Source organism: Zeus faber (genome assembly GCF_960531495.2).
Source record: "Zeus faber genome assembly, chromosome: 19".
Lineage (NCBI taxonomy): Eukaryota > Metazoa > Chordata > Actinopteri > Zeiformes > Zeidae > Zeus > Zeus faber.
Window position 1 is genome coordinate 3,494,966 of NC_137206.1, and position 25,836 is coordinate 3,520,801.

The 25,836-nt window shown below is 45.8% G+C and overlaps 1 protein-coding gene across 1 annotated transcript in view; it reads left to right on the forward strand.

Annotated features, from left to right (window-relative positions):
- The first annotated feature begins 6,526 nt into the window (after window positions 1-6,526).
- plxdc2b (plexin domain containing 2b) overlaps window positions 6,527-25,836 on the forward strand; it is a 90,511-nt gene continuing 71,201 nt past the window's right edge. The window contains exon 1 of the mRNA XM_080020172.1: window positions 6,527-6,864. Within this exon, the coding sequence (XP_079876298.1) occupies window positions 6,765-6,864 (100 nt within the window). The 5' untranslated portion in view covers window positions 6,527-6,764. The remainder of the gene's footprint in view (window positions 6,865-25,836) is intronic.

Consider the following 25,836-nt stretch of genomic DNA (forward strand, 5'->3'; position numbering starts at 1 on the left):
ACCGTCTCTTATAGGAACCGTCTCTTAAAGGAACCGTCTCTTAAAGGAACCGTCTCTTAAAGGAACCGTCTCTTATTGGAACCGTCTCCTATTGGAACGTCTCTTATTGGAACCGTCTCCTATTGGAACCGTCTCTTGGTGGAACCGTCTCTTATAGGAACCGTCTCTTATAGGAACCGTCTCTTGGTGGAACTGCCTCTTAGTGGAACTCCAACTGGACATGGTCTTATAGGATGGGGGTGGGGGTGTCTCTCTTTTCACCAGTGACAGAATGAAACGTGTCCTGGACGCTTCCTAAACACGCGTCCTGCTGCCGTCATGTGGACGAGTGGACGTGTGGCCAGTGACAGACGGGCGCCGTCAGCGATGTCCATGTACATGTGTCTGGTGATGTCACTTCCTGTCACTCAAACCCAGAAGAGAGCCCCCCTCCCCCGGCACACACACCCTGCCTCCCAAAAACGGATTCTTATTCTGGAACGACAGAACAGACGGTTCCACCTGACAAATCAGAACTGATATTCATGCTGCTCCCTCTCTTTCTTTCTCCCTCCCGCTCTCTCTCTCTCTCTCTCTCCCTCTCCCTCTTTCCCACTCCCCCCCTCTCCATCCTCCTCTCCCTCCCTCTCCCTCCCTCCCTCTCTCTCTCTGTTGGCACAGCTCCACCCGGTCTGTCCGTCGCCGGCTGGGTGACCTTTGATGACCTTTCCAGATAATCAAGTCAGTGTCTAATTAGTAGTGACTGTGTGGAAGTAACGTCAGTGATGTGTTGGCTCCAGGGTGACCAGGCGTCCCCCTTCGTGTTGTACTGCAGCTCCTCATCCCTGGTTCCCGCGCACTGGGACCACGCCCCGCATTTTGATTGGCTCTAGTTTTCAGAAGTCAAACCGCTGCGGGACAGACGCTTTTCCAACGGTTGTGAAGAAGGCAGGGACGGCTGTCGCCACGGGCTGCGCTGGATGTCAATGAGGCGTCGCTACGTGGGTCACAGTGCATGCTGACCCGTCTCCACGAGCATTGGTAACGCGTCGCACATAAACATACTCATTGTCCCACATTTGGTTCGTTGGCGTCTTGTCACCCTGAGTCTGATTCTCTGCAGCACCGTCCTTTGTGGTGCTGCCATGCAACCAAATACTTCTGTTTTCCTCTTTAAAACCAATTTGGTTTCAAGGAAACTGAGCTAAAGGAGAACTTGCATTCTGTTTAAACCTTCACTCTGGGATTTTTAAATAAAAATATTACATATTTCTTGAGAAAGGATCACAATTCCATCCAGAATTTGGGTATGAGGACCAGTGGCCAGTACCTGCCAGGAGACATGTTCACTGTGGACATCAACACAACAACATGTGGATATGATATACATCCAGGAAACACTGTCAAAAATTAAATAGGGATAATAAAAAAAAAAATCACATGTTTTCTCACTATTCTTATATTTACCAATAGGGGTTATATATATATATATATATATATATATATATATATATATATATATATATATACATATATAAAATCATATATACTGTATATATATATTAATATATTATTTTGTATATTTTAAAGTATATTCTATTATATATATATATATAAAATATTATTATTTATCTATATATACCGTTTTTTATTTTTTATCTTTATATACAGACTATATATACAGTATACACACTGTATATACTTTATATATACTGTATATATACTGTATATACAGTGTATATACTTTATATATACTGTATATATACAGTATATACTGTATATATACACACCGTAAATAGTGTATATATACACACAGTAAATACTGTATATATACTGTATATATACTGTATATACTTTATATATACTGTATATATACACAGTAAATACAGTATATATAAAGTATATACAGTGTATATACTTTATATATACTGTATAGATACAGTATATACTGAATATAAATTCGCGCACAGGAAGTGATGTCATAATCTTAACCGGAGGTTGCGCTGAAAATCCGCAGGGAAGCGTCGCGCTGATGTCTGCTCGTACCTGCTCGGAGACATTTATCACTGCGTGATTTTTTATAAACACGACATTTCTTCAAAATTTTTGAACCTAAATTGAAATCTTAACTTCCACATTTCGGATTCCGCCAGTTGCACCTGAATTTCCCTTTCAGGCCAAAAGAGGGAAAGTGAAAAAAGTCGATCGGAAGTTCCAGATGTCGCCGCAGAGAGCGCCGGGCTCAGATCCCTGGTACATTTATTACGCTTTGACTTGTTTAACTTATTGATTTGAACTTTTTCCAACTCACTAAATCACATTTACAAAACGTTTGTCGGCACATTATAAGTATAAGAGCTTTCTTTTATTCATGTTTTTACTCACCAGTGAGTGAGAATGCAGGTTTGATAAGGTGATCTGAATCTGCACCTGGAAATATTACATTTTAAAGTACATTTTTTCATTTAATCACAAAACCCTCAAACTTCTCTAAACTCAAGATGCTGACTTATGTAGTCTGAAGCAAAACAATAACAAAGTAAAATATATTGTCTTGTTAAAACAAAAACAAATGTACAATGTATACAACACATAGAAAGGAGTTATCTCTGTGAAATGAGTCAACTTCAGTGAAGAAAGTTGTTCTTCCCGCTCAACGTAAACGTGCAGCGCTTCATTTTTAGCGGCATCTGACGTTGAGGTCACGACTAACTGACCCCACGTAGGAGGAGCTACGGTGGCCTTCAGGTGCCACAATCCAAACACAAAAGGCCCTGGCGGGGTTTAGTTTGTCCGTTCCGGGCTACTGTAGAAACATGGTGGTGGAACATGGCCGCCTCCATGAAGCCTATCTGCTCCCTATGGAGATAAAAATGTCTCATTCTGAGGAAACGAAAACACGATTCCTATTTTCATGGTAACTAATTAAAACATACTTAAAAATGTTATATTCCATTTATGCCAAATTCTACATTCTGCACTTTAAAGTTAATATTGTGTGCTACCAAAAATTCAAATGTTTAGTTCAGATGTTTAATTCATATACCTATTCAGCATACTTATTCTGTGTGTGTGTGTGTGTGTGTGTGTGTGTGTGTGTGTGTGTGATCCAGGAGGGCTGAGCGTTCCACCCTCTGGAGACTGAAGCGCTGCTTCCCACGGTTGCTTCTGGAAAAGGTAAAACCGCACCATCAAGAAGAGTCTAACCGCTGTAATGTGCGACATCCAAAAACATAATGATCCCATTATGACCAATTCAAATCGTTGGATCAGTTATGTAAGTAGAAATGGAAACTGGCACATCGGGTTTTGGGCTGAGGGGCTCAAAAATAAATAAATAAATACTCCAACATGCACCTTTGGGTAACACACTTTGTCAGAGTGACCAGCAGCTTTCCAGGGACAAACACATGAACAGTCCTGCATCCCTTTACCCCTTGCAGTGTTTTCCCCGTCGCCACGTCCATGAAGCCTCCATTTAAAGGTTCTTTGTTTCTGAATAAAATGTTTCTGACTGGATCTGCATCGGGGTTCCATCAATATCCCAAAACCTTCCATGACCTTTTATAATGGACGACCACATCATTGTAATGATCAATAAATCATAATTTCCAGCCTATAATATTGAGAACTTGAATAGCATTAGACTTTTTATTCAGGAAACAGAAACATAAACTGCAGTGATTGCGGGCCGTAATCACTGAATCTAACTTCATTCCACTGGACAAAATGTTCTCTGCACAGTAATCAAAATCCATTATTGCCAATAATAAAATAAAAATGTATGTTTTTTGCAACATTTCCAGTATGCCGTGTTTCAACAAACAAGCTCAATTCAAAACCTCATTCTCATGCAGTCGACCGTTTTAATTACAACCATGAATTCAACATCATCTAACCGAGATGGTTCCGTGTTAGATGATGAAACACCTCAAGGTTCTTCTGAGAACCCAAAGGAACCCTGTTCTCTAACTGCAGGGATAGAAGGGCATGCCTCACCAAAATGAATGAATGGAACATAAGCAGACATATTCAAGGCCGAGTCTTGAATTTGGTTGTTGTCGCGGTTGGGGGAAACAGAACGCAACATTTCAAACAGTAAAAACACAGCAGGGCCGATATAAACAGAAAAAGAATACCGCTATATATGAAGATGAAACTGACAAATGGAAGTAGCTGTGCAAAAAGTGCCAAATGCAGCAACATTATCATGTGTTCACAATGGCAGTGCAGATGAAACCTGACACACCGCCAGTACAGCCGATCGGTCCTGACCTTCTGCTCCTGGACCCGCTCTCCGTTCTTCACTGTTTTCCCACCTGAAGAGGGAGCTCTCGCAGTTCAGCCAGCACCTTTACCCTCACCTGCAGCACAGGTGTGACGGTGGAACACCACCAGGCGCCTTGGTGCAGCGTCCTAAGTGCTGCTTGCTGTTGAATGGTGTGGGACTGAGTTATGCTCCGTGGGTATTCTGTGGCTGCAGGGCGGGGTGCTCGGGGCTTTCCTGCGGTCGTGGGGTGCGGCCGCAAGACTCAGGGCTGGCTTCGGGGCATTTTCTATTGCTTGGAGGCGCTACGATATAATACAGACCTTATACAGCGGGACTTATTGGGACAAGTCCTATTCACACACACACACACACACACACACACACACACACACACACACACACACACACACACACACACAGATCACACCCCAACACCCTGTCCTGGTTCCATCCCTCTTCTTTTCTGGCTCATTTACTGCCATAACTATGACAGGAAGAGGCCACGTGACCAATTCCATTGTTCCAGCTTTCCTGGACTTACTTAACTCTGTTTTCTCGATACATGTTGTTTGATGTTTCTATGTTTATGTTTTTCTATGTACATGTTGTTCTTTGGTTCTATGTTTATGTTTATCCATGTACAAGTTGTTATTTGGTTCTATATTTATTTATCTCACCTGTGGTGATTCGCCTTCTTGGACAGGAGAATCACGCATCTAACCATGAAACATGGTAAGATGTTTCTCCAAAGAGTGGGATTGGTGGTGGTTGTGTGTAATAAAAAGCTCTGCTCTGGTCGTCCCACAGGTCGTCCACAGGACAGAGTTATTGCAGCAGTTCTTGATGATTAAATAATGAATAAAGAGTTACGTTGCGGGTTGAGAAGTAAAAAGTGTGTGTGTGTTAAAAAATATTACAATCGCTGCTGTTTTCAATTTTCCTCCTCTCTACGCCAACATGGATGCCTCTGGGACGCTTCACCACAAAGCTGGTGTAGGAGGTTAAAAACCACGCCCCGTGCCACACCCGTATGCACCACCGACGCGTGTAGTGTAGTGCCGCCGACTGAAAGCCTAAATGAGGTCAGCACGACTGATGGGAGCCCTGAGAAAGGCTTTTATTGATTTACGATACTCTGGGTGACCGTCGGAGGCCGATCTAGTTTAAAACATTTAGCCGCGACGGCAGTCACTCACCGAGAGGGACCGCGTCAGATTTATAGATTGTTTGTAATCACAGGTTGGAATAAGCTGTTGGAGAGATGATGGATGATTGCTAATTCTTACGGTGGCAATCTATGAAATGGTCTGTGTCGGCTGGCTCACACATCGAGTCACAGAGTTTTCCCCTCGTCTCCGCTCTGAAATGCCCACTTTCTTTTCCTCCTTCTTGTTTTGTTTTTCTTGGATATTTTCTGTTGTTTGTCGGAAGGTTCATCCATATTCGCGCTTTACTGACCACAACTGGCTATGCTGCTTTAGCTAATTCACTTCTTGCACGTGGCCGAGCTTTAAGCTGAAATAAATGTAATCTGACAACGCCTCGCCAGAAGTCTCATTCACTTAACCACATGCGATAAGCCCCGCCCCTTTGCAGTGTGAGGATTTCTGCATTCGAGCACCTGTACGGACCTGTTGAGATTTTTCAAATTTTGCATCCATGTACGACGGAAGCCACAGCTGCAGATGATCGCACCCTCACGTTATTGGAACTGGCAGTAAAATAACAGTAAAGTCCAGCATTATTTATATCGCACTTTACAAGCAGTCAGTGTCAACAGTAGAGCTACGTTAAGTAGCTCGGTTACTTATATGTAACATTGACTTTATTTACCATCATTTTGGGCGTCACCATATTCACTATCAATAAATCTCTATTAATGAATTGTGTTTATTAATTTGTGTGCTTTTGCAAACACGATAAAATGAAAGTTTAGTATAAACTCTCATGCACAATGGAGGCTGCCAGAGGAGCTTCCGACAGCTGCATGTGTTGTGGGATTCAGTGTAAAGGCGGCTTCACCTTCTTCCGGGGAAAGGCGGACCCCGCCACCAAACAATGGGGACAGCATATAGAGGAGCACATGCATAACTCAAATACGATGAATGGCTGTTTCTTATAAAGTGGTGGCTAAATAATGCATCAAATATGAGATTTTCAACAAAAGAATCTCACGGATTCCCACTTTAAAAGACACTGGATGAAGCCCCACAGCCAACCTGAAAAGCACCAGTGGGAGGAACCTTTGTCTTCCCACCTCTCCAGGACCTCCACAGCTCCATTGGCTCTGCTGCAGCTGTCGGCGGAGCAGCACCGCGCAACGCAGCGTCTTTCCCGGGAGCCTGAGCAGCTGTCGGAGACCTGGAGATCCTGGAGATCCTGGACCTGCTGTGGAGGACGGAGACCTGTCAGGACGAGCAGAGCGCCCGTGCCGCTTTAAAAGGGACCGGAGAGGAGTTTCTGCTGCTGTAGGACCAACGGCTCTTTGGGGTCTGGACCACCGTGCAACCTGGATATGGCGAGTGTGAAGACCCTGGACCTTCTGCTTGGACTTGTTCTGCTTTTGCAGAGTCTGGGAAATGCCTTCCAAGCCGACAGCGACCTTCCAGACCACGGTAAGACCCCGAACCCCCCTTTTTTTTTTTTACACCCCTGAAGAGGACCGGATTGGGGGTGCGTGTCTGCGTGTCTTTATTCTGCACCCAGTCATTAAAATAGTGCAAAATATGTTCTAAGTTAGTTTTGTCCTGCAGCTGAAATGAAAGAACAAGCAAATTGAAATCTCCCATCTACCCCGTTGTGGTTTTGGCTGAAATGTGCATTATTGTAGAAAAGCCTGGGATGCAAAACGGAACATTGTTTTCGCTTTTTATTGAAATTAGGACATGTGCGCACGTCCACGTGTGTGTATTTATTGTTATTATTTCTTTCATTGCTTCATGGTCTGTTTGATTCAGGTGAAGTCCCATTTGGGGTCAGAGCTCTGGCAGGGGAGGGAGACCTGTTCGTGCGTGCGTGTGCGCGCATGCGTGCGCTTCCGCGTGTCTGCGGTCGTGCGCGCGTGTGCGTAAAACGTGAGACAGGGTGATGAGACAGAGGAAGGATGAAGACAAGTCAGGTAGACACGGGGCGAGAGAGAGACGGCGCTTGTATTGCTCTGCTGTTTGAATAGTTAATTGGGGATCAATCAGTTTGTTTATTCTCTGCAATGTGCTTCCTGCTCCTCATGCTGGATTGCACTCAAACTAGACCTCTATCTGTGAGGAGAAAGGGATGAGGAGGAGGAAGAGTTTGTCTGTGAACCTCCAGTGACTGTCTGCTGACCCAAACTGACTTGGAGATCAATAACCATCATTCTGGGCCGAACCTGGAGGCAGGATGGGGCTCAGAGCTCCACGCTCTCCCCCAAGTGGTATAATGATGCTTTACCAAACAAGCGACCGGGCCTCGTTGACTTGTGGTGACTAGAACAAACCGAGGGACATGGTCACAGGAATGGAGCTCATGGACACCGACTGCCCAGAAGGGGAATTCCTCCCTCTGTGACCACTTCTCAATTGGTTTCTAACATTTTTTTGTTTTTCTTTACCCCGGCGGAGGGTTAAACCTCGGGGAGGCTGTTGATTTCTGTTTTCAAAGGTGGGCTTGTGGAGCCCTGACTGTCCTGTGGTTAAAGGCCATAGAACGTGACTTGACTGGACCTAATCTAAGCAGCAATTTGCTGATGTTGAAAGCTTTGAACAGCCGCAGGGCCATGGACACTAGATTCCACTATAATCCTGAATGCTATAATCCTGAATAATAATAATAATAATAATAATAATAATAATAGTATTGATATGGTTTGTGATATAGTAATGGTGATAGTAAAACTGATAATTCATGGTTCTACAGAGTGCTGGGGGTTTCATCCCGGTGTGATGGGAACTGGTCAGCCGTTCTAAATGGGTTTAATGAATCTCCTGGGTCCTGTGTCTTATGAGTTTGTGAGTGTTGTCGTTCACTCAGGTAATTACAAACTCTTAAAATGTTGACAGATTCTGAACAGAAGATCCCATCCAGGTCCTGCTTCAGCTGGTGTCCCTTCCTCCCAAACAGTCGTTTTCTGGCCGGACAAATTCAAAAGTGAAGGTTTTTTACAGTGTACAGTGATTTTGGGAGTCGTGCTGACGACTGTAAAACTGTCATGGCAGAAAAGGGTGGATTTTTCAGTTTCTATCCCAAGTCGGCGTCTGAGCTGTTTATGACAGGGAACAGATTGAAGGAGGAAAGGTTCAGCCGGCCGACGCTCGACTTTACTGCCCGTTGGTTCCATTCACACAGAGCTGCTCCCGCCCGGCGGAGAATTGAGGGATGTTGGTGAGTTTCAGCAGCGTATCTGGCCGTGGTTGGAGTGTCATCACTGGCTGTGAATCCAAGTCTAGCACCAACCTTCACAGTGTTACGACGCGGTGCGTTGTGTTATTTATGGTTCTAATCAGTCTCCATGGCTCTCACTGTTTTACTAGAGTGATCAGCTGCTCGCTCTGTGCACCGGCTCACATGCATCATGTGAAAGCGTCAGGCCACCGGTGTACAGAGCCGGTGCATTGTGGTTACAGCCGAAAAGCCGTGGGCAGTGCAGCGCCGTTTAAAGCAGAATTTCCCACCACAAACTAACATTAAACCCCTTCAACGGGTCTAAATGTTGGAGTCTTGCAATGCAATTTCTTCAAAGGTTCGAGAACAGAGTCAGGCGACAACAGAGTGGAGGTATGAACTTCTACCCTAGTCTAGTCGTCCATTAACTGCACTCTAGCTCCTAGATCCTAGATCCTAAAATGTCTCATAGACTGTCCCCCAGCACCTAAAGTGTCAACTAGATCCTATACTGCTTCCTGGCTCCTAGACGGTATCCTAGAGAATCGTTTCCTAGCTTCCAGTAACCTTCTAGTAAACTTCTAGAAACATAACTGCTCATAGGATACAGGAGACAAAGACACACAGTGGGATGTACCTTTTACGGCATCCTAAATATTTTTTTCTCAATACTATTCACTTATTTATCATCATAGACTCGGTGAACACAAACACACACACACACACACACACACACGCTCGGCCTCTGTCCTGCAGTATGTAGGACGTTGGTATTTATTTTTAGATGGAGATGCTTCCCTCTGCCTGGCCTGAAAGGAGCAGGCTGGTGCTTCCTTAAATAGGTGCATATTAATAGAGCGGAGGTGAGTTCCAGCTCCCTCTCAGTGGCTCCGGTGGGTTCTCCTGCAGGAACTCTGGAGTCACGCAGAACGTCCACCTGAGTGGAACATCAGGGCTATTACAGCACGTTCAGGGATGTAAACAGAGAACGGTGTGTGTGTGTGTGTGTGTGTGTGTGTGTGTGTGTGTGTGAGTGTGTGTGCGTGCGTGCGTGCATGTGGATAAGATAGAAAGAACAAACAAAGGAGATTTCGTCATCCTGTTCTCACCTTGTTTTCCTTTTCGTCTTATTTCGTGAATAGCAGTTTGGTACAATTACGTCAATATCAACTTATTCTCGACTGTCAAAGCAGTTGAAATATGCCTCCATCTTCTCAAATTGAATAAGTGACGCTCTGTATTAAGACATCAAACTGCCCATCAAACGAACCTGCGTCTCTGTGAGGAGAGAATGATGATGAGTTTGTCTCCAGCAGCCATTCCCAAACCTAAGGATGCCGTGGCCCAATTTGAAATGTAGAACTCTGCAATTCGCCAATGACCAGATATAAGATACGATCCAGATCAAAAATAGGTCAAATAAATGGACAATAACACGTCATTTAAATCCCATGGTTTTATTTTATTCATTGTAATTACTTTTTAAAATGTAAATATTTAATCATGAATATATTATGGTAATTTCAAACTTCATTACAAAAATGAAAGTGAAAAACGTTTCGCCGGCCCACCTGCAGTTCCTTCACGTGCCACCAAGGGGGCGTGGCCCATACTTTGGAAAACACCGGGGAACTGGAATGTTCTGTGACCCGCTGCCTGTCTCCTGCTAAAAGAAAAACCACACACTCACACTCACACACACACACACACACACACACACACATACACAGTGACCCAGTGGCTCATTTAGAAACAAGTGTCATCAAGAAGAATCAACTGGAATTTCACACATTATTGATTAATGTGGTGATGTGTGCTTAACATGTTGGGGCGTCCAGCTGAAGCTCATCAGCTCGGACTGTGCGGTACGTTGATATATTCATGTAAAATATCACAGAATGGAGATCTCTTCAAACTGCAAACTGGAACATTGAATCACGGACACACTTTCCTGGAGACACTCGTCTTCCTCGGTTTTAAAAGTGCATCTGGACGACATTACAGAGCGTCCTGCGAGCGGAAGACGAAGGTTTTTAACCCTCGTCCTCCCGACGGCCTGTGCATCCCCCCCCCGGTGGGGCTGGGGACGGGGAGGAGCTCGGCCCCAAATCTCGATCTTAGTTGGACTCAGATGTTCAGAGTTTCAGGGTGTGTGTGTGTGTGTGTGTGTGTGTGTGTGTGTGTGTGTGTGTGTGTGTGTGTGTGTGTGTGTGTGTGTGTGTGTGTGTGTTTTCCGTGCATCTGGTGAGTACATGTTCAAGAGATGGAGAGGGAGAGAGAGAGAGAGAGAGAGATGGAGTAAAAGAGGGAGAGAAACAAAGAGTGAGCTTGGGAGAAGGACAACTACAGAGCTGGAAAGTTTTTCCCAAGCTGCGTAATGATGCGGTCTGATTTAAGATCCTGCGCTGAAGGCTGTTAATGTGCTAAGATTGTGGGTGTGTGTGTGTGTGTGTGTGTGTGTGTGTGTGTGTGTGTGTGTGTGTGTGTGTGTGTGTGTGTGTGTGTGTGTGTGTGTGTGTGTGTGTGTGTGTGTGTGTGTGTGTGCTGGGACCAACATTCCAGCTGCAGCTCAGTGTGTTTCTGGGCTGCTTGTCGCTGCAGCGGTTTGCATTTGAGGAGGTTTGGAGGTAGTGAGTTAGAGAGATGTGTTTTCTTTGTGGTAAGTCATTAATATTTAATATCTGCTCATATTTGATTTGTCCTTCCCAAGCCCAAAATAAAACCAACATACCATGACACAGTGAGACTCTGGGTTGACTCATTCTGCACCATATTAAGGTTTTCTTAAAAAAATATTGTGATATTTGATTTAAGGTGGGTCAATCTCACCCAGCCCAAATCATATTTCATCTCATATGATATGGAAGTGACACCCAGTGTCAGCCAGTCCTCCTGTGTGGTCCCACTGGTCACACTGGTCACACTGGTCACACTGGTCACACTGGACACACTGGTCACACTGGTCACACTGGTCACACTGGACACACTGGACACACTGGACACTCTGGTCACACTGGACACTGGTCACACTGGACACACTGGTCACACTGGTCACACTGGACACACTGGTCACACTGGACACACTGGACACTATGGACACTCTGGACACACTGGTCACACTGGACACACTGGACACACTGGTCACACTGGACCCACTGGTCACACTGGACACACTGGTCACACTGGTCACACTGGACACACTGGTCACACTGGACACACTGGACACTCTGGACACACTGGTCACACTGGACACACTGGACACACTGGTCACACTGGACCCACTGGTCACACTGGACACACTGGTCACATTGGGCACACTGGTCACACTGGTGACACTGCACACACTGCTCACACTGGTCACACTGCACACACTGGTCACACTGGTCACACTGGACACACTGGTCACACTGGTCTGAGGGGCAATTCTACCCAAAGAGTGTCCACTATTGAGTCCATTGGTTTCCAGAAGACAGGAGGTCCAGCCTGGTGTTATTTCTGTGAGTGTGTGTGTGTGTGTGTGTGTGTGTGTGTGTGTGTGTGTGTGTGTGTGTGTGTGTGTGTGTGTGTGTGTGTGTGTGTGTGTGTGTGTGTGTGTGTGTGTAAGCCTCCTTGGAATCTCTCCCCCCGCCCCACCCCAGTCTCTGACACTGCACATTCTAGCAGAGACAGAATGATCCAGGCTCTTTATTGGCCCTCTGAATGAGCGTTGAAAGGCCCTGCTATGAATGGATGACTGGGCGGTGGGGGGGGGAGTCTCTTATTGTCCTGCCCTGTATGTGATGGCGGGCTTTAGATAGAGGATCGACCCCCCCTCCCTCGCCACAACACTAGCACCATGATCGGGCGTTAGTCATGCCTGGCTTTTGTCACTGAGCCTCCCCGCCCCCCCTTGGGTTCCGCTGGGAAGGAGTCTCTGAGCTTTGGGGTCGGGACAGAAGAGGGTGGCAGCGCTGGGCTCAGTGGGTTCTGGGGGACAAAGGGGCGGGGGGCACAGAGGCCGCTAGTTAATGAAACCCGGTGCAGTTAAGCTGCTCTTCAGGGTTTTACTGCATTGTCTTTCATGCGCTTCAAAAGCCCCTTTATCCCTAATTGTGGTGTTTGTCCCGCAGAGCTATCGGGGCTTTGCTCTTTATTGCCTTCATTGTTCCCTTTAGGACTCGCTGGATCCAATCAGTGCCGTTTGTGCTTCATTTGAGTTGTTTATTTCCATCGATTTATGGAAACACTTCAGAGTTGATATGCCTCATCAGGCTACCAGGAAAAGGTCAACCCAAAGAAGAGAAGAGAAAGAAAAAGAAGATTTGGTGACAGGCAACGCCGCCAAAGTGTCTGCAGGTCCTTAAAACGTCTTCAAATGTCTTGAAATATCATGCCTTGAAAGTAATTTAATAATCAAGAATTTTAATTAAGGTCTTTTTTTCAAGTAAACTCTACTGCTGTCGTTTTTGGATTAAATCGAAACCTGGGAGTCATCAATTCAGTAACATACTCGAAAATCACCATTAACCCTGAATTATGCATAATAATAATAATAATAATAATAATATATATTATTTGGGGAGGCAATCTTGTATCTTCCATCTTTTACATTTCCCAGGGTAATCCAACCCCACCTCACACCAATTATATAGTAGTTACAATACTGCAATACTGTATTGAATAAGAGAGATAATATTTGTCCAACTATCAGTCTTAAATTTTATTAAAATGTGTCTCTAAAAATATTCCATTTAACCTCCCAGTACCTGACACAGAGTTTTCCAGTCATAGTCGGTTACCACGTCCACGTCGTGTCTCCACTGCTGCTGTGGAGGCTCCTACACTCTGACCAGCTGAAGGACACAAGTCTCCGTGAAGCGGTGTGAGATGACAAAGAACAACAAGTCCCAGGTCACAGTGTGTTCCTGTGGCTTCACGCTGAGATCCGAGCCACGGGGGGAGACCGGCAGCTGATATCACTTAGAGGCAATAACCCTAGATCATGCAAAGGAGCTGGGAGACACTGTCATCCCCGCAAGAGGCAGGCGAGTCACCTGGTTTCCAGTTCATCAACAAGGACTGACGCACAGCTCCAGGGAAGAAAACACATCTGCTCCATCTGGACCCGTCACGGTTTTGGAACGTCTCTGGATGTTTTCATCATTTAAGGAGTTTGCTTCAGTTTGCTTTGCAGTGAAGCGCCGGTGGCTTTTCTGTAATAAGAAGTTGAAAAGGAAGAGCAACAAATAATGGAACCCAATAAAATAGACAGTGACTCGAGATTAAAACAGTCATCATCGTACATTCTCTAATGGTGCTGATTAATTGTGAATTAAATAATGGTGGAGCTGAACTAGTGGTCATCTCTTGAAGGACACCCGGGAGTCCTGGTCGAGAAGCACTGGACTAGTTAACAACTCAGTTTGTCGACCTTGACACCAAAAGTCTACTTCTGCTCGTGTCTGTGATTTTATATGAATACATCATCGATGCAACACATTCCGGACCCACCAACTCACTCCCTCACCACTCACATCATCCATCAGATGCTGTCTCCGCTGGTGCTGGTGGAGCGGCTGCCAGCAGCGCCAAACAAATCATTTGTCAGTATGAAGCATTTTGCTGTATCTGCCTGGAGAGCCGAGCTTAGGATCAAACCAATCGATTTCCCCTTTTTTTTGGAGAGGTCTGTATTTTAATATTGTAATGCTGTATGTGACGGTGGGGGGAGAGGCCCAGATCATCGGTGGGTTGGGTTGTGTTAAGTGCTGGGTGATATGGCCAAAAATGTTATCACAACAAAATATTTCATACCATTTGATAACAATATTTATCATGATATATATATATATATATATACAGTATATATACATGTATGTGTATATATATATATATATATATATATATATAAATAAACATAATTTATGTGAAATGCTTAAAGGCGACAAAATGACATGTTTTAGAAAACATGTCATTCAACAAGCTTCAGATTTGCAGCCCCATTCTACGTCAAGTGGGTCTTCACTAGAATTAGAACCGCCCTCCATAGGAATAATTTCACGCACACCCCGAGCGCCGCTGGATCCGCGAGCATCGAAACTAAGAGCTAAGCATGGGAACTGCGCTGATGGCTGCAGAGACCAGCACAAATCTTTTAAAAGAAAGCGAAATGGATACCAACTGGCTGTGAAGAAACTGCAGACGAGGGAAAGTATTTATAAAATAATAATCTACTGTGTGTTTCTTTCTAAAAATGTAAAATGTAAGTGGCCACATTGCATGTTGCGGTCAGTGTTTTTTTTTATTGTCCCTCCCCCCATTGCGGCGTCCGCGTGCGGCGTCCGCGTGCGGCGTCCGCGTGCGGCGTCCGCGTGCGCCGTCCCCGTCCAGTGTCCCGGTGCTGTGTCCCGGTGCTGTGTCCCGGTGCTGTGTCCCGGTGTAGTGTCCCGGTGTGGTGTCCTGGTGTAGTGTCCCGGTGTGGTGTCCCGTGGTGCAGCAGTGCCCCTGCCTTACGAAAGTGGGAACAAACTTTTAAATGAGGCCTCGTAGATCTAATATGAGTGAAGATTCAGCAACTGGATTGATTATTCCTCACCTCAAATTTGTTCAGAAACTTATTTTGGTGAACTGCTGAGGTGAAATCAATTTTTTCAATCAAGTTTACAGACTTCAACGGGGTTACAGAACTGGGGCAAATAGTTCTGGAGTGGGCGTGGGGGGCTTTATCATTTTCATTTGAAGCGCCACACTGAAACTGAGCGTCAGAAACAGGAGGGTTATAGAGGTTGGAACGGTTAGAATGCATCATCTGACTGGTATTTTCAGCAAACGCTACTTGAAAGACATGTTTTTGGGACCTCAGAGACCTATATTAACTTGTGGAAAAGGAGCATAATAGGTCTCCTTTAATTTGAAGACAGTTGTATGTCATGGCATTTAAAAAAAACATTCTGTCAGGAAATACACTGTAATAGTATGTAAATGTACCCGGTGAATAAAACTGATCCTCATTCTGACATTTATTAAGAAGTGAACAAAAAGTAAAAAGTGCAGTTGCTTTAATTAACAATTCACCTCAGTAGAATTTAGATCAAAAATAAAAACAACTCGACTCGACTTTCAGGACAGAAAAAGGCGACTTTAAAAAAATCAGTAGTTGTTCCAACCCTAGATATAAGGATCCAAGTTGTTTTTCCGTGTGTTAAAACGGGAAATGGGAATCCTAAGTTTCCCGTTTGCTGCAGCCTTGTGTCATTAATGCTTCACTTCTGTAATCCGCCACAATCGGAGACGCAGCGAAGAGCCTTTCAGGACAGTTGTGTTTAGATGATGACCATGACGCACTTAGTGTCTCTCAGCGCTGAATTGACTCTGTTTTTAATGGAGAGGCAGCGCTGGGGGGGACGGGGGGCACGGTGGACTTTGACACCATGTTCCATTATCCATTCCCTGTTTGTGCACGGCGCTTCCCTTACCCAATCCCTCTCGAGGACTGAACTGATCTGCTCCATTTCTGCTCCATTTTTCTAAATTGAAATCAGTAAAAATGTTCTTTTACTTTTAATACTTTAAAAGTAAAAAGCATTTTTTTACTGATTACAATTCAGAAAAAGTGTACAGGGGGTGTCATAGTATTTTTTATTATATTTTACAAAGTACGTACAGTATATAAAACAAAGTTATGTGGCTGTGTGAAAAATGCTCTTGAGTAAGATTTGCTTTGAAATGTGAGTAAAAGTCTTCAAAACAGAATTTTACTCGAGTAAGTACAGATACTTGCAGATACTTAAAATGTACTTAAGTATGAGGTACTTTGTTTGTGTCCACCGCGGGCTGGTTATTTGGTTTAGCCAGAGCTTCTGCTCCCACTCCATCGAGTCAGACGGCTGATTGTAAATGAAAGACCTTGAAGCCGAAGGACTCTTCCAGACGGCCAGGAGAACAGGAAGCCAGAATAAGGCCTATGCCTGCAAAGAGCCTCATGTGCACACACACACACACACACACACAAATAAAGATGAATAACCTCACGCTGTGAAAATGATCTGTCTTCACTTCCCTACTCCCCATGATGCTTCAGCCAATCGTTTCAGTCAGATTGGGAGGCCGTTTGTCGCAAGATCACCATGGCAACGCACTTGCCAGGTATGTGGCTCGTTTGTGCCGAGGTGTGTGGTTGTGAGAGATGAGCGCTCATATATAATAATAATAATGACAAGAAGAATGTAAGATAATAAAGATAATAATTGTGTTCACAGCACTTCAAAACAGGGATTACAAAGTGCTTCACACATGTAAAAGACAGCGATGGAAGGCAATTATGTAAAGTAGGTAAAATAATAATTTAAATGCATCATTAATAGTGTTGGAAAAAACACTCAGATCACTCACTACATCAGATGATGTAGAAGAAGACGTTAAAAGCACACTCGTACACACACAAAAGAAATCCCCCGTATGTTTAATGGACTGTCCCTCCGCCTCACAGGTAAAGCCGAGGTGACGAGCGGAGCAACCGAAAAGCTTCTCCAGAAGCCCTTGAACACACTGTGGAAGACACCCAATGATGATAACTACACAATGATTTTTGTGTTTGCATTTCATATGTAAACTTTCTGTAACTTTCACAAGCAAAAAAAAAGAAATACAAGCATTTATATACACTGTATATATTATCTGCGGTGATGGAGGTAATGGGCTCAATACTGTGGTGACGTCACTTAACCGTGGTATTGTGGTGTTGCGGTCGCAGCCCCACTTAAACCTTTGCGTGAGTTGAGCTTGGGCTTTGAACTAATAACAGATATTGTGATATACAGTGGTACCTCGACTTACGACTGTAATTGGTTCTGTAAGAACGGTCGTATGTTAAAACAGTCGTATGTAGAAGCAATTTTTCCCATATGAATGATGACATCATGAAGGGTGAAAATAAACATACAATACACAAAAATACACAAACACAGTACTTATGAAAAAAAGCCAAAAAGCCACGAACTACGTGCACACACGACGTAGGTCGCCCGCTGACTGACTGCTGACTGACCGCTGACTGGCTGCCGACTGGCTGCCGACTGACTGCCAACTGGCTGCCGACTGACTGCCGACTGACTGCTGACTGACTGCTGACTGACCGCTGACTGGCTGCCGACTGGCTGCCGACTGACTGCCAACTGGCTGCCGACTGACTGCTGACTGACTGCTGACTGACTGCTGACTGGCTGCCGACTGACTGCCAACTGGCTGCTGACTGACTGCTGACTGACTGCTGACTGGCCACCGACGCGTCAACTGCAAATTTCCACGCTCGTATCTTGGAGCAGTCGGTCGCAAGTCGATACAAATTTTCACGACTATGGCTGCTGGTATCTTGGATTAGTGGTAAGTAGATGCAGTGGTATCATGCATAATATCATGTGACTTATGGTTGTTGTTTGTAATTATAATTTCTGTCCTATTGCCCCGTGCTGCGCAGGATGGCTTTGAAGAAGAGGGGGCGGAGCATTTGTAGAATAAAAGCTGTTTCTGGTTGATGTAGTATGGTCAGTGGCTGAATTCCTGGATGATTCTTCACTCCAACACCTGTCGGTGGAGAGAGAGAGAGAGAGAGAGAGAGAGAGACAGAGACAGAGAGAGAGACTGTTAGGTTGCTTGGTGATCCACTTTTCATGCCCAGGCAGCTGGAGACTCAGCCAGGATTGCTAACGGCCTGAACGCTCGCTAATTGCATTTCAGGTTTGGGTCCAAAAAGGGTAAACAGCGGGCGTCTTGGTCCGGGGGGACGGAGGTGTGGCTTGTTATGACCCTCAGGCCGAAGCACTTCTGTTTAACAGGCTCCACAGATCAAAGTCTGCGCTCGGGTTCTGCGGAGGGTTTGTTCTTTATATTGTCTTCTGTTTGAAGCCAAACCTGAAGCTCCCCGTAGCGTCTTTACGAGACCAAATGTCTGCAGTTCCACAAAAGCCTGGGGGACGATACTCGGGGCTGAAAACGAAACGGAAATGCTCAAAGTTTAAGGTCACTATTTTAGAATGGAAAAACTCTTCCCATCATTATTAAAGGGGACCTATTTTACTCCCTTTCAGCAAGTTATTCTAGGTCTCTGAGGTTCCCAAAACATGATTTAGAAGTTTGTTGAAAATACCACTCGGATGATGCATTCTAACCATTGTAACATGCCTCTAAACCACCCCGTTCCAGGACGTTCTGTTTCAGTGGGTGGAGCCTCCCTCCTGAGGTTCCTAGTTCTATGAGCCAATGGGGTTTGAGCTTTACTTCTGGGTCCGCTGTAAACAGTACGTAAACTTTCACGTATTTCACCTCCTCAGTTCACAAAAATCTGTTTCTGAACAAATTTGAGGCGAGAAATAATCAATGCAGTTTGTGAATCTTCATCATATCAGATCTACAGCCTCATTTAAAGGTTTGTTCCCACTTTTGTTGCAGACACCGCACCGGGGCACCTCACTTTTTTATTTCATGTAAACATCAGAAAATAAAATGAAATAAGTACATCTACAATGACAACACACTATTCTCTAATTGTATTGGTTTTGTTTGGAGAAAGGCAGAGCAGAGAGCCTGTAGTCGAGCTACCACATACCTTTTTTTATTTTTTTGAAAGAAACACAGCAGAATTATTTTTTTAATTCTTACATTTCCATTGTCTGTAGTTTCTTCAGGGACAGTTGATATTAATTCCTCTTTTAAAAGATTTGTGCTGGTCTGTAAACCAACAGAGTAGTTCCCAGCGGCGCTTGTTATTCTCCAGTCTGGTCGGCCCTTCCTATAGGTGGCCGCCTCGGGCGCCACCCCCAGGGGGTGCACGGAGAGGGAGCTCCCTCTCCGACGGTACCGACCGTGCCCACAGCGTGCCGGCGATGGTCAGTTTGCCGAGAGCCACCCCATGCATGGGTGGAGTTGCTCAGATGGAGGACGGTTCTAACTTACTGACCCCTCGTCTCAATGCTGCATGTTTTGACTTAACTGGTAGTACACTTTGTACTGGATAGTACACAGTGTACTGGATAGTACACGTACATGTGTTTTACAGATAACATTCAGAGAGTTATAATGGTAAAATGTACGATGAAACTGAAAGTAAATAAATCAAAAGGTCCAGTGACCTGGTGGAAGTCAGAAGGGAGTCACTGCAGTGAGGCATTGAAAGGTTAAATCACATCCAGTGCCACAGCAAACAGCCGTCCGTCCGTCCTCCGTCTAAAAAAACCGCATTGTTTTGCCTTACAACTATTAAATGTTGTTTATCTCTGGGTGAGTTATTCTGCAGTGGCGACAGGAGCGATCACCTCGTTACAGACTGGAAATTGACTCCAGTTAAAAGGCTGTTGCCTCCTGCACCCGAAAAGACACTAATTACAGGTTGCATAAATGAGTGCTGACAGGTTAATTATCAATACATTATTCACACCCTGGCACCAAGGTGATTGATCCACCGTCATACCAAAGAGCGGACGTGAGGGGGCTGCCAGGGGCGGGGGTGACAGTCTGTCTGCCACTGCCAACGCCACCTAGAGACCTTTGGACGGAGATTCTGTCTGGAATAAATGGAAATAAGACCCAAAATGTCTCCTCTGCCGACTCGTCGCTCTCACTCCCGTCATTGTCTCACATGGAGACGGAATTGACTTGTTTATTTGTGTGTGTGTGTGTGTGTGGGGGGGGGGGTTCCAGATATTGATTAAATGTCTGCCTGGCTCTCCATTCACCCACAAGGTCCCCGGTATCGGTAGGGCTGTATTGTGTGCCAGTGCAGTGCATTCTGGGAGCTGGGCAGTGCCAGCCGAGCTCCATCCAAACCCATTTATTTAAGTTATAAATAAGGCGTTGAGGCGACATCATTTAAATTCTGTCATGATATTTTTCCTGCCAGAGTCGGACGGTCGTCCTTACGTTCAGAGTGGTTCGACGTGAAGGTCCTCTCCTCTGAGAGCTGCAATTTATGTACCCTGCCAAAATGTATTTGAATATAAATGATTTGATTTGATGTTTTGGATATTAGATGTTTTTTCTTTCTCTGCGAATGCAAACCCCCTGTTGAAGGCTGCTTTAAAATATTCAACATGCTGCTAAAGATGTCAGTCAGAGCTGCATTTCTCTCTGCCGCTGTTTGTTGTTTTTCAACTAATAGCTAGTTTGTACCCGATAGAAATAGAAATTCACATTGAATGTGAAAGCTATCAGTTTTTATTCTATATACGAGTCTTTCAAACTGTCAGATAAAAGTGAAGAAGCAGAAAGGAATGGAACGTTGCTTATACATATATACATTCAACAAAGAATTCAGACACATAGCACCTACCCAAACATGGTTGCAGACCAAGTCCACCCCTTCATGGCCACGGTGTTCCCTGAAGGCCTCCTTCAGCAGGATAATGCGACACAATATTAGTGGTATTAGTGGTGGTTTTAATGTTGTGGCTGATCGGTGTATATTTATTACTTTATCAGACTATCAACTCTTTTTGAATTATACTCCAAGTATTTCAGAGTTCACAGTTTTATGTGATTAATAGTTTCACAAGAGTACTATCTCACGATCTTCCATTATGAGTTAATGCAATTAAAAAACGATCAAAGATAATATCAATATGGCGTCCAACCATCTCTGTGGGGGGCCTTTCCACCCGGCGTCGCATGATGGAGGCTATTTGGCTCACGTCGCCAAACAGGAACGTCTGAACCGAAACTGAGACTCAAACTGTCTGCATGCAACTCTGAAAGTAGTTAGCGTGCGTGCGTGCGTCTGTCTTACTAGAGTATTATGGCTGGGCAATATTGCCAGAATGTCACATTGTGATATGTGTGAAAAACCCAGCAGATACCAGTAAAACTGTGTAAATATAATAAAGCACTGGCAGGGGAAGCCACTCCCACGCACCTTGTAAATATACTGTATGTTCCCAGTGTTTGTGTCCCAGTGCATCTCCACTCTGTGTGAGTCTAATGAACAACAGCTCCACAGAGCTATCGACGCTGTGCTGCAGCTGAACAGATGGAATAGATTAGTTGTTTAGGGATCTTTTCAGAGCTAGATGGGAACACTTATTTACTGTATACTCTATCTACCTCGTCTGTCTGTGTCTATCGTTCAATCTGTCTGTCTATATGTCCCTGTCCCTGCTCCGTGTGTATCTACATCTACATCTGTCATCTAGAGAAAATGTGATTAGCTGGACAGATGGACATTTCCTTTACAGCACAGGGCTGAGACGGAGAGAAGGTCTTGATTCTATCTGGGCACAGCGGCGTTCCCTGTGATGAAGCCCCTCCGAGCTCCGACCGACGGAAGGAGCCGACGGATCCTCCAGGACGCCAACGCACCGTCGTCTTGCACGCGACCACGCCTGCTCCTTTTTTCCTCAACGGAACCCAGTTGCGTCTCGCCACCCGCGGGCCTCCCAATGTGCCGCCGTTCGGCTTCAAACTACATGGATTTGATTAATCCTGGAGCCAGACTGCAGAGCTACGTGCGTCCTGGCCTCGGTACAAACCGTGCGACCACTCCTCCGATCTGGATGCAATTAGGAGGAGCTCCGGTTCCTGTTTCCGCAGGTCCCTTCCCGGCGCTGCAGTGTCACACTCAGGATTAAGCGGGCGCCCGTAACGATTGGCCGCGTGTGATGATCCGCGGTGGCCGAGCTTAGCGAGGATGTGTTTTTAATGAGGTGGAGGTCACGCTGATGTAGTGCCGAGAACAGAAGTCACCCCCGCTGCTACCGCTGCCCGGCGGCAGAGAGTGTGTTATGGCGGAGGAGCAGGATCAGGTTTGAACAGGGAATGCTCGAGGACGCCAGTGAACCCGGCCCATCACAGCACCTTTGTCTTCAATCGTAAAGATATGAAAACATTGTCCCGTTGATCTCCGTCATTGTGCACGTGTTTCTGCACTGCTGTCAATAAATACACCTGAAGTCAAACTGGAGGAGGATCAGCCAATCCTGCGTCAGCTTCCTTCATGTGTTTCTTCTTCTTGTCACGGGGGATCAGTGGTGCAAGAGGTTTCCTGGTTCCAACCCAACAGGGGCCTTGGAGTTTGCGTGTTCTCCCCATGTTCCCCCCACCCTGAAAGACAGGCCGATGTCCTTGAGCAAGGCATTGCGTTGAATCTTCATCCATGCCTCTAAATAAGAAATGTAAATATCGATGCGTACAGCAGAACTTCAGATTAAAACAACTCCCCATACAGAGAGCAGGAGTAGTTTGTTTGTAAAGTAACACCATGCCAACATGGCCGCCAGCAGCATGCATGGAGCACCATCAGGACAGCATTGAGAGGCTGAGGTAACGCTCACACTGCTGGCCAAAGTCGCCCAAACCCGATTTTTTTTTGCTCATACGTGACTGTGTATGTGTGTGTGTGTGTGTGTGTGTGTGTGTGTGTGTGTGTGTGTGTGTGTGTGTGTGTGTGTGTGTGTGTGTGTGTGTGTGTGTGTGTGTGTGTGTGTGTGTGTGAACAGCACAAAGCACACAAAATTTGATCTTTTCAATTGGGATTTGGGCCACTTTCATATGCGGTCCTCAATCGGATACAGGTCCGTTTTTTTAGCAATGCGACCTCTGTCTGAACAATCAAATCGGAATTCATGCGAGTTCATGTCACTCTCGAGGGACATTTGTCACCATTCTGCGCCGGCCAGAGTCACTCTGTGGAAACAAACATGGAAGATGGTGGCGACGGAGGTGGTCAGTGGAGGGACGGTGAGGCGTCAGCTGTGACACGACGCTCCAATATTCGAATGCTATGACGTTTCGAATCTGAAAATTAACATTGGAAAGAAAGTGCAGTTTCTCAGCAGAAATGTATTTTTTTTTAAATAAAAATGCTGCGGGCATACTTTATTTTATTTTTATTTTATTACATTTTTTCACATACGTCCTCTTTGTGCTCGGAAGTGACTGAGCTTTGTCTGTGCGCTCGTCAGCACCGCGTCCGTCGCTCTCCGCCGTGGGTGTCTCGGTTAACAGATAAATCGACCCGTTTTATCTGCAAAGATATATGGCCGATTAACATCTGGCAGGGCTCTAGCCACATTTAAAAAATAATGTGAGCAGCCAAACAAAAAAACGGGGTTTGAGCAATAAATCCGAATGAAGCACCGAGGCTTGCAGTGCGAGTGTAGCCTCAGCGCCTGCGGCTCCGGCGCCCGTCGTTTCACTGTAATTCTTCCTCTAAGTTTGTTTTTCCATCCTGCCCTTCATCGTTGCCTGTCCGCCGTCCTGATAAAGAGTCCAGGAATCAATACGCTGCTGATAAAAAGCGGTTCACACCCCACAGAGGAGAATATAAATCAATAGAGATGGCTCACCATGACGCCAGAGTAAGAGCTGAACGACACAGGAGTCATCAGAACGATGAGTCCAAAAGTAGATCTGACCTTTAACTTTCTCGGCTCATTTTTGCCATTTCACTTCACGTTCACTGTGTTTATTTTACTAATTGTATTGAACTGCAATAATATAGTCTCAGAGAAAACACTGTGTGTGTGTGTGTGTGTGTGTGTGTGTGTGTGTGTGTGTGTGTGTGTGTGTGTGTGTGTGTGTGTGTGTGTGTGTGTGTGTGTGTGTGTGTGTGTGTGTGTGTGTGCGTGCGTGCGGCATGTGTGTGTGCGCTCCCGTACATCTGTGTGTGCCTCAAGCCCTGAGCTCCCTTCAGGGATTTCATGCCCCGTGCAGCATGCTGTCGTGCATGACTCCGCACATGTGACAGAGATTTCCATGCTGTAATTCGCCGCCCTCCCCGACCCTCCCACCTCCGACATCACAGAAAGCGAGACAGGAGGGAGCGGGGCACTCGATACGAGAGCGCGTCGGCCGCTTTGACCCCCGACCCTGTCTCGCTGAAATGAAAGACCCAATCCAGTTGTGTGACACCGCAGACCTTTAGCCGGGAGTCTGGGGGGGCGACCTCACTCTGCAATAAAAGCTGAACCCCGCACTGACTGATAACTACTGGGTGAAGCTGAACCAACAGCCCCGCGCGCAGCAGCAAACTCTCTAATCAATAAACCAGTATGTTTCAGGAAGTCCTCTTCACCTCAAAGCCACCAATCAATGACCACTGGGCATTAACACCACCGTAAATCGTTCATCTGAGACTGAACGTCCGGTCCCGCCGGAGCCGACTGCCCCTCCGTGTCGACGCTCAGTGGTCCGCTTTCAAACTCCGGCTCCTTCATTGGGTCCCTCCACCTCCACCCCCATGTCGCCTAGCAACACCATCGCTCCGAGGTCCAAGCGATCCTTCGTCACGGTCGGGACTTTTCTCCTCTCGACGAGGTGGAACCGGCTTCCTGCCCCTGTCAGGACGGCATCCGTCTCCATCTTCATCGAGGGGACCGGAGCTCCACCCAGACTCCTCCACTTCACTGGGCTCCCCAGCTCGGAAGGATCTTCAGTCCTTCCCTGCCTCCCTGATTGGAGGGGCCTTCCTCCGAGCCTGCCCGTGTTCGCATTGTTTGATTCGAATTAAAAACAGACAAACATCTGTAACTGACGGACAGACAGGCAGGCAGACAGACAGGCAGGCAGACAGGCAGACGATGGCAGTAATGGCTCAGATCGATTGAGCACCTCGTCTGGTAATCAGAGGATCACCGTTTTGATCCCAGACTTCTTCTGGTGGCATGCCAAAGTGTTGAGCAAGTCACTGAACCCTTGAAGCCTGATTGATGGTTCTGCCTTGTTATGTCTGGTATACACTCAATGACTCCTGCAAGGATTTTCAAGTCCCACACAAAAGAGAATCATGAAGAAATACCTCGTCGTACGGGTCGTTAAGAGCTGCTTTGATATTCACTGAAGCTTTAAGTCTAAAGTCTTGCGATGTGTAGTCACGGTCCTGGTAAATCCTCCGGTTTGGGCGCCACTGGGCCGGGAAAAAATAAAAGTTTTGATTCTGTGTTTTGAAAGTCTTTGGAAAGTCGTTTTGTGGATCCCTGCCGTAACAGTTTTGGCATTGTGATACACGTTGATATTGTGTGTGTGTGTGTAGCGCACCGTCCTGCTGTCACCATCTGAACTCGCAGACCTAACGGTCGTATATCTTTGTTGCCGGCCGAGCGGGGAGCGCCGCGCTCGCAGTCGCCACGCTTTTGCTGCTTCTAGGCCTCGTGGAGGTAGTTACAGCCTCATTAAATCCGTCAATCCCTCAGAGTGGAGGGAGAAACTCTACGGAGCCGTTTAATCGGTTTGGAAAACAGCGTCCCAGAAAACCTGCCTCTGGTCCT